We start from the raw sequence: 10,311 nt of genomic DNA on the forward strand, positions 1-10,311 counted from the left end.
CGTGCATTACACTGTAAAGAGTTGTGTTGAAGTGTACTTTTTGGACTAGCTCGCTCGCTGTCCCCGCGACCACCGCATTAATCTAATGTACAATTTGTTCTTTACTCAACTAATTAGCTGGAGGTGAGCACAAATGGCTTTGTTGGAACAGGCCTGTAGAACTCGCAGAGGGCAGGGAGGTCAAACCTTGATTTCATTTGGCTCGTAAATGAGGCCTCCAGCCACTTGTGATTGATACTGTTTGTGCGCCCAAGCCTTTTCTTTGTATGAAACATTACGGTGGTATTATTTAAAGCCGTTCTCTCTCTCTCTCTCTGTCTGCTCCCGGCTTCCCCCTCTCCCTCACCTCCCTCCCTCCCTCCTTATCAGGGGGCGTAGTTCAGTGCACACACTCTCTCTCCCGTGTCGTCCTCCCTCCCTTAATTCCTCCCATTTCCTCTCCCCAGTGTACACCTCTGTCACAGTGATTGATAGATGCTCATTGCTAGTAAATGAACATTTCCCCCCTCATAAATTGCTGTTTCATGTGGCTAGATTAGCAATGCCTTTTAAAAGGTCAGTTAATTTAAAATCATCTCTTCAAGTCTTCCTTCCTTCGGCGGCAAAATGCTTCCAGTTTGGAGGGCTTTGTTTGACTTTGTATTGTCACTTAATTTAAACCCCGCCAATTTACAACTCACCCTTCAGCTCAATGTACTCTTTTCTTTTTACCCGGCGCTCCTGAGTACCTGAGGTGAGCCTGCCAATTATAGGATTTTAATTAATTATTAGAGGGTTAAAGTAAACGCAGTTAGTAGGGCTGGGATGATACACCTCTCTCCCAATTCTTATTGTGAAGTATTGCGATTTAATATTACGATTTATTGCGAAAGTTGAACAATACACTTTTTTTTTTTTTTTTAATTGGATTTTTAATTAACACATCAGGGTATATAAATTACAGAGCAAATAAGTACTCTTCTATTTTTCATCCACCCCCAACAATAAAGGAAATAACCAATATAACACTAATAGATACAAGACTTAAGGCAGCAATGACACCAAAATTAGAAACACACTAAACAAATGAAATAATAAAACACATACAATTATCACATATACATTAAAAAAAACATAAATAAAAATAAATAAAGTATAAAAAAACAAATAAATAAATACAAAATAATAGAGATTAAAAAAAAAATCCAACGCCAATCCACAAAACAAATAAAGAGGCTCAGTCGCCACAACCAGGCAAGGAGGTCGGAGATTCAATATGGTTTCCAAGTCTTTTCAAAAGAATTGAGGGAACCCTTAAGGGGAAATCTAAGTTTCTCCAAACCAATGGACAGTAACACATCTTTCATCCACCTATTGTGAGTCGGAGGTAGAACCACACACTTCTAGGGTTTTTACTTTGGAAAATATCTAAATTAATACAGTAAAAATGTTAGATTTTCAGCATGTTTGTAGTCAGAGATGTCCTGAAGTCAAATATATCAGGATCATTGTCCGGAATTATTTATTACATTTATTCCAGCTACCCAAAAATCAAAGATTTCCCTCACAAATAAGTGGTGTTTTCTCTTTAAATTATAAGGGATATGTAATGTTTTATACTTCTTGTGAATATATTCCAATCAATCTTATTTCCATATATGTATTTGGTATATACAGTTCCCTTTGTTAACACCTTATTTTGGAAACCGGACGTAGTCACACGTGTGTGCTTCCTCTAACTTCGCCTTTTTGACGCATACGGAACGGATATGACGTCACGTTACTCAGACTAGAACAATGAAACTTCCTTCTATCTCCGCTTAGACTCAAATGAAGCAAATACATCAATTCTAGCATTAAAAATGTATTTCAAAATTGTAAAAAAAATCATCTGAGAAGTCTCCCTCCTTTCCAGTTAGCACTCAGGACTTCTTTTTCAAATTTCGCTATTCAAGCCTAAATGACTCACTTCTTTGCGAGCGATACTGCCGTAGTAATAATACTCTATTACTCCATTGTCTAACGCCTAGCTGTTGAGATAATATGCAAGGTCAGTCAGCAGGGTTCTAACACGCCTTTTGAAGGGTGTGTGAGTCTCCTGACCATGAACTCACATAATGAGACTGGAGCTCATCTGCTGCACAAACCGCCCGACGCTTCTACTCCCTTTTGGAGCCGCATTGTCTCTCATGTGATTGTCAGGGAGCCTCGCTTCATTTGATCGCATAGCAAGACTAATCAAGGACATTAGCCCCGGTGTCATGTAATTCGTCATTGATTGTCTTGTTGGCTCTCGCTGCAGCATCGGCTACACCATTACTCCTCGTGTACAACAGCCCTCTACCTTGTGTTACTCATCGGATCGAAAAAAAAAAAGCATCTCCCCGCGCCGTGTTCATTTCCATGTTTTATTTAAGGCCTCCTCGAGTATCAGGAGCACTTTGAGCCGGATTGAACTTTTTGTTTCTGCTGCAGAGCTTTTTCCTGGCAGACAGAGATCCGCGGCTCTCCGGCGGTGTCGGAGAGGTGAGAGACATGGCTGCGTTCAGTCAGACAGCTCAGAGCTCATTAAAGAGAGCGCGGGCCCCAATATTTGGTGTGTGTGCTGTCTGTAGCCGATCCGCTGGTGGCTCAGCTGATTCACATTTCATTATTTGATGGCCCACGTTTTGACAGTCTCCTGCCTGTATCTGTCAAGGCAGAATTAAATGTTAACCAAGGCCCGGACTGGGAGAGAGATGAGTGCAAACAAATCCAGCCGAGAGCAGCCAGGTAAGGGGGAACGCTGTCGACGGGCGGTGCAGAGTTTCTCCAGACCCCGAGGCTCCGTGCACCACGCACCTTTAGGTCTAAGGCGGCATCAAATATACATGGAAACGACTTAACCATTTATCATGCATCCTTACAGAGTCTCTGTTTGGAGTCTCCACTCTCTCCAAAACCCATCCTCTTCCCATTTTCTTCAGCTCCCTCGCAGCTGCTTGTTTCTCAAACAATGCAATATGTGTTGAATAAGAGAAGGAGCCTGGATCTGGATAGTAGCTGGAAGGGGGACTACATTTTCTTCCTCAGCTTTCTCTGAACCCCTTAATCTCCGGATAAAGGCGTCGGATGGATATAGGCAAAGTAAAGTACAGTACGCAGGATCGCTATTCAATACTTGAGCCTTTTGTTTGGCCTTTGGCACGGCGGGGAAATCCCTTCATCAGCACCGCCGTACAGGTGCACTATTGGCCCCGTTGACTGATGCGGTGATCGCGAGCTCTAGGTGATAGACTCAGTCTATTGTGGAGTCGCCTCACAGCCTGAGCCTAGGCTGAATGCTGAAAGGACACTGTATGTTCTTGTGCCCTTAAAAGGGGAGCTGATCCCTCATCACAGATTCCACATCCAGCTGCTCATGTGAGCGCGCATTTCAGCGCTGCTGCCGTCGGCGGTGCACAACAGGCCGCGTTGTTGCCGAGGCCCCTCGGACGGCTCCAGGAGCAGCTACACCCCGTCTCTCAAGACCCGCAACCTCCGTCCTTGAGAGGAATTACCGCTTTGTCGATAAACAAAAGACCTGAGCCGAGCTGAGCGCGTTAACGCCTTAACCGGAGGTGATCAGTATGCAGAGTGCGGCGTTTCCTCACAGGTGCTTTTCTCTCCACAACGCCGGACGGCTGAGAATTCTCAATATGTCTTTTTTGATGCCCAACACCGACTGAAATGAAAAGCCTTGTGTATTCTTTAGCAACCCCCCCTATTCTTCGACGCCTTGCTCTTGTGCCGCATGTTAAACAATGTAAATGGCCGAAGCCTTCCTCTCGAGTGGGTTATTCTCAAGTCATCTCCTAGGGAAAAACGCTGGTGATTTCCATATTTTAACTGCAATATGTAGTTTTCTCTCCGAGTGTTCCTTACTCACCGAAAGCATATTGAAATAGACTGTGTTTCCGTGTGTATCCATGCATGTGTGTGTGTGTCACAAAGTTCCCCTCAGAATGATTTTATATTTTCTAAGCGCATTCTTTCTTCTTCTTTTTATTTGATCTGTCTCCTTTTTAATAGGATATTGCCGTTATCTTGCACTTCTGCTCTCTGTTGCCGTAATAACAAATTGGAGTGTTGCAGAAGAGGAAGAATGCATCCTCCTCTTCTATTCACATGTCAAACACATGTAGAACGCAGAGTTTGATTTACCACCGGAGGTTTACTACGACTAAGATACTACATGGCCTTTAGTTATTTACAGCCGACCGGTTGAAGAATGTGTTGTTGAGGTCGAATACTATTGAGTCCATAGAACGTCAGTAAACAGTGAAGAATACCTCGCGGCATCTCAGAGCTCAAGGTGACATTTTTAAATTGCGTGTTTTGTCCGACCAACAAAGTGCAGATCATTTCTTTCATTTCTAACTTTGATGATAAATTAATTCTCCAACCATTCGTTCAACACAGGAAAACCACACAGGAGAAAAGGTTCCCACTGTGCTCTTTATTAGACATCAGATGAGGCATTCTTTAAATAAACCGTCGGGGTGATGGCTTTTCAAACGACCGATTTGCTAACTAAGAGCTTATCGGCGCCGGAGAGAGCGAGCCGAGCGCGATCCAGATGGATAATGTGTCGCCGCAACATTTGAGAACCATTTTTAGTCCTGCTCCCGTGGTGTGTGTCTCCGACCGTGGATATGGGTCTGCAGCAGCGGGACAGCAGCCGCTTTCCGGATAAAAAAAACACACACTATCCACAGTAGAGAGTTGGAGAGTCGGCTCTAACCCCCTAAGGCGCCATATTATCAGCTGAGAGTCCGGCGTCTGGACAATAGGAATAATTAAATTTCCCCATTTTATCTGAGGATAATGTACACTATCTGCAGCGCCGGAAAGAAGTCTTTAGACAGTGACACACTTTCTGTTGTTTTGAATGAATGAAAGACTTTATGAATGAATGAATGAATGAATGAAAGACTTTATTTCGAACATATAATAAATAAAAACAGATACAAAATAATAACAAACAAAACAAGAGTTATAGTGTCCGAAAAGGAGTAGGTAGAAGAAAAACTTATATTACCCTACCCCTTTCTCACTTCTCCTCTATTAACTCATATATCATAGAATGATAATATAAAATAATATAATATAATATAAAAACTATCCCAGATTTATTTACATCCTAAGTTGAATATATGAACAGCATCCCAAGTTTATTTACAACCCACAAATACATCCGGAGTTAAAAAGTATATAACCAACCTTTAACACAACTCTTCTTCAACCATATACCTCCCAAAAATATCTTTCTTGTATAGCTTTTTAAATTGATTTATATTTTTTTTGGGCTCTTTGCTGCAGCACATTGGATCTGAAATGAAACAATAGAGCTCAACAGTGAGTTCCCGGAAGTGGACATGTCATTCATATTCTGAATCGTGGATAGGATTATTAACCATCCGAGGTAGACTCACCAAGAGCTACGAGATTGTGAAACAATGCTATATGCTCCTGTAGAATCCACAAGTCTGTATGATACCAACCTGGTTTTCAGAGGAACATGTTTTCTTCGCCATGTCATAGAGAAGTACTACACTACCCACAATCCTAAGTGTCACAGCGACGTCTCTGGTGGAGTTGTGTACCGCACCCGCGAGCGGCTAGTGAGGGAACGTGCTCGTACGTGCTGCCAAAGAATATTATAATGCTAAGGAGTGAAAGCCAATCGGTCGTTCCACTGCGACATCAGCGGCTTCCGTAATTTTGGACTGAAAGCGACTACCGGACGCCAGTAAAACGTCCTCCTACAAAGCGCCGTACAAAAGTAAAACATAAAATCATTTCCATTGTTTTCATATTTAATGTCTCTACCAAAATGTCCTGTGTTGAACAATAAAAATATTACAAATATAATAATAAGCGTTTTCAGTCCAAAATGGTGGCAGTAAAAAAAAACACTGTAGTTTCGTCTCTTTGCTTCTCTACTCTTTGATGCTGCTCCGAGGTCTGCTCCTGGATTTCACACCGGGCCAACATGGCGGCTCGTTTGGAAACTCTCTCTTACAGTGTGTTCCAATCCGCGTACTTCTGTACTTACACTTACTACTTTGAGTGCATAAGTGCGTTCACACTGGGAAGTACGGCAAAATGCAGTGCACTCAAAGTACCCGGATGTTGTACTCAAAGCGGTCAGATCGTTGAGTGTGGAACGCTGGACACTTTCCACACTCAACTGTCGCCGTCTTGGCTACGTAGCGGAAGGGGCGGAGCCACAACCACTATTCAAACATACGTAGATAACAGAATAAAACAATACGTAAACATACCGCTGCATTTTCAGCCAACACATCGTAGGCGTAGGCGATGTCGTTGGAAACATAATTTCCACTCTGCTTTCATTTTTTTTCAGAAGATATTTTGGCGGGTAGCGAGCCGCGGTCAAATGTTGCGAACGTCATTTCCGGTCAGTGCTCCGCAGAGTATTCGATTTGAGACGACCCTACCCCGTTGAAATTTACGCACTACTCAAGTGAGTACAGAGTGCACAAAGTGCACCACATTGAAGTGTACTTTTGGAAGCACGTGGATTGGAACACACTGTTAGATTACAAAAGAAATTCACAGAAATGTGTTTCTAAAACACGTTTTCGAGAGAAATGAGACCTACAGTTGCTGAATCGGTCTTAATTTTAGATCGACAAAGGTTAGTTTAGACGTTTGTTGGGAGTTTACGTTTCCACATTTCCGATGGTTTATGAGATGAGTAGTTCCTTCAAGATACAGACAAGATGCTGATGTCTGTGGACATTTACAATCAAATGTTAAGTAGTCCAATATTGTTTGGTCCTTTTCATTTGAGACCAATTCTTCCATCTTCTTCCGTCCCTCTTATTTCAAACTAAACATGCTGGAGTAACACTGTCCAAACACTCACACTGTGTCTAATAAAGCTCTAACAGAAAGGCCAGAGCGAGAACCTTATTTATTAGTATTATTATTATACAGGCCCAGATCATTGTGACTCGTCTCCGTTTTCCACCCCAGACTGACTTTAAAACTTCTCTGGGGGGGTAAAAGTGTTGAAAGACAGATTTTAATTTGTTGAGGTTTGCATGGTCATGGTCAGCGGCCGGAAAAACTGCACAGTCAAATGTGCGTCTCGGCGAGTTGACACAAGCCAGCGGGCCTCTGTCATGCGTGCGGTTTTAAATTGAAGTGTGCGGCGGATAGACCCAGTAATGTAAACACTTAATGGAGAATTACCTAAGCTCTGAATAACACCTGCCGGGTCACTGGAAGTAGAATCCTGCTGTCGGGGCTGGAAACTAAAGCCGGGCGACGCTTCCCAGTCAAATCCAGGTATCTCCTAATAGGATGATTTAAATAGTTTCACTTAAACTGAAGGATTAAATGTTCCCTTAGTGGTTGGGAAATCATCCTACTGTACGTTTTAACTTGAGCTGAATCCACTGGTTGATCAGTTGATTAGTTGACCAACAGAACTATAATCGGCGACTATTTTGATAATCGATAAATTATTCTGGTCATTTTTCAAACATTCTGCTTCCAACATCTCAAAGGAGGATTTAATGCTTTTCTCTGTTTAATCATTATAATTAAATATCTTTGGGTCTTAAAGGAGACATTTGAAGAAGTCATCTTGTCCTCTCAGAACTTACGATGAAATAAATAAGCAAAAGATGAATTGATAATGAGAATATGTTAGTTAGTTGCAGCTAGAGATAACACTATTAATTGATTAGAGGTATTTTAAGAGAATTAATCAGCAACAGTTTGGATAATAGAATAATTGTTTCTGTCATTTTTTTAGGTAAAAATGCAAAAAATTATCTGATTCCAGTTTCTCAGATGTGAATTTTGATGTTTTTCTTAGTCGTCTATGATTAGAAGCTGAAGACCTCTGGGACTCCTGGTCAGACAAAACAAGCTGAGTATGTCAGCTTGGGCTTTAGGGAGTCTGGTCACTATTTCCTGACATTTTTAAAGCCCTGATCGCCCGCAAAACCATCGTTTTCCTATGGTACAGCACGCCTGCCGTGCGCTCTTTTCTCGCTCTGCGTGTTGCGTTTTTCTAGCAGTTCTTAGACCGGCATAAAAGTTGAAATATTCTCAATTTTTCAGCACCAGACAACGGAGTCGCACCGCTCATCAACGTCACACTTGACCACTTCCTTCCTCTTGTTTTGATGCTGGTAGATGTGGCCGGCTAGTTAGCCAGCTAGTTTGTTTGCTGTTGGACAGTGAGAGAGCTGCGGGGTATGTGAGAGGAAATGGGGAGCTCATATCTCATGTTGTGATAGTTTCAGTTGTGTCTTAGTCTGTAGAGATGCATCTCTGTCTGATTGAGGCCGAAGACCAACAAAAAAGGGTTTTGCAGTGATGCAGTGTGGTAGTAACTTTACATGCAGTACCAATAACGACCACCAGGTGTTGGTTTAAAATACATTGTTGTTGTGGTTCAGTCCAAAAGTTAAAGTCAAAGTTATTTTTTGCCACAACACATTACGGCCTCAGTGTGTCTTGTTTGAGATTTTAAAAGAACTTAAGGCACATTTTTGAGTGTGTTTCTTTGACTGACAGGCATCCTAACCAATCAGATTCAGTCATCACTGTTGACACGTTCTCAACCCTCGTTGAATCCACTCAGACGTCCTCTGTATCAACACAAACTGTGGTTGTGTGGTTCCAGCCAAGTTGGCATTGAGCAGAAAACCCAAGTGGAGAGTTTTCTTTAGAAACTAATGTCTGATGTAACCAAACCTACATGCATGCTTTTCTACAGTTTGGTTGTCAACAAGTACTTGTATGTTGAAGAGGTCTGGCAATCAGCAGCTTTATATTTAGACTTTTCAAAGCAGCATGAGATAATTAAAAAAGTTTTTTACAGATGATCTGTGATCCGACCACAGGAAAAAAAAAACATGTTATTCCGTCTGTATGTTAACATCCTATCAGCTCCTATCTGTTTTATTTTCTCTGCTGTCACACGGCAGCATCTTATTACAGATCTCATTTAGAAATGTTCACTTGTAATTATGTTATCAGATCTCCTAGTCATGTGCTGAAACCAAACAAGGCCTGTCTAATTTCTTGTTACTTCATCAGTATTAATGAAATAACAACAAGACGGCAGTTTAATCGCCAAACTGCCTCGCAACATTCTCGCTCATTTGACCGAAGTGACAAGGCGACACTATGAAAACTATAGTCTGTGCAGTTTGAGCCCTAAATTGCTGTCTTGGAAACTGACCTTGTCTCTTCACACCCCTGCCTCTTTGTCTCTCTCTCTCTCTCTCTCTCTCTTTATCTGTTCTCCTTGGTCGACTTCTCTCTGTTTCCCGCTCTGCCTCTCCCTGTACCAGATAACTTCCCACAGATGGCTCATCAGAAGCGCTTCATCGAGCGGAAATACAGACAGGAGCTGAAGGAGATGAGACGAGAGCGAGAGCGGCAGGAGAAGGAGACCGACGAGCCGGAGGAATGCAGGAAGTGACAGCACCTTTTCGGAAGGCCAATCAGGGACCCCCTCGTCCACATTAAGGAGCTCTGACTGCGAATGTGGCAGACGTCCAGGCAAGAGTCGGCAAAAATAGATGATGCCACGAGTTGATCGTGGAGCTGTGATAGTTTAGCGATGATAACTAAGTTAACGTCGATGAGGTGAGGAGTAGTTGGGTTGCTTTAACCAACACATTTAGAGTGAAATGAGTTTTTCAAAGTGGTACGGAAAGCAAGACGCTGTCCCGTTTTATGCTGTTTAGTACTGTAGCACTGTCGAAGGTGGCCTTATGTTGTGTTATGTTTACGTTTGTTGCCGAATCTTTTAAATATAAAGTTGACTTTTAAATCTAAAAACCACAGCTGGAGCTCACAATGTTACTGATATATGCCAAAAAAAAAAGAAAAATTTTAAAAGAATTATGAAATGCTTAAATAACTCATCAAATCTATTATTGTAAATAAAGTTTCACATCAACAGCCGCAATCTATTTTTTTCCATTTATTGTAATCCGCTTCCCGCTCAGCGCTCCGCTAAGAGGCCTAAACCAGAGTTGAGTCAATTATACTCAATCACTACAATGTCACCATCTGCCTCACATCTGCCACTCATCCTCTAATAATCAAAATGTGATTTTTTTATTTTTTTTCCCCTCTTTTTTTTAACTTCTCTCCAAATCCGATTGGCTCTCTGACAGATCTTAATTATAGATTGTCTAATTAACAATTTCCTCAGCTCAGTAGCCTCTGGATCCAGCTATTTAACAACGGCCGTCGTATGAATTACTATCTGACGTTTAGAGTTGGAGTCTTTTATTCTGAGATTTATTGTAG

General features: G+C 41.9%; 1 protein-coding gene across 2 annotated transcripts in view; it reads left to right on the forward strand.

Annotated features, from left to right (window-relative positions):
* drosha (drosha ribonuclease III) overlaps positions 1 to 9,960 on the forward strand; it is a 106,949-nt gene extending 96,989 nt beyond the window's left edge. For both annotated transcript variants that reach the window (XM_037757115.1, XM_037757116.1), the window contains exon 32: positions 9,342 to 9,960. In XM_037757115.1, coding sequence (XP_037613043.1) covers positions 9,342 to 9,472 — 131 coding nt within the window. In that variant the 3' untranslated portion in view covers positions 9,473 to 9,960. The remainder of the gene's footprint in view (positions 1 to 9,341) is intronic.
* The last annotated feature ends 351 nt before the right edge of the window (positions 9,961 to 10,311 follow it).

Source organism: Sebastes umbrosus, chromosome 21, assembly GCF_015220745.1.
Source record: "Sebastes umbrosus isolate fSebUmb1 chromosome 21, fSebUmb1.pri, whole genome shotgun sequence".
Taxonomy (NCBI): domain Eukaryota; kingdom Metazoa; phylum Chordata; class Actinopteri; order Perciformes; family Sebastidae; genus Sebastes; species Sebastes umbrosus.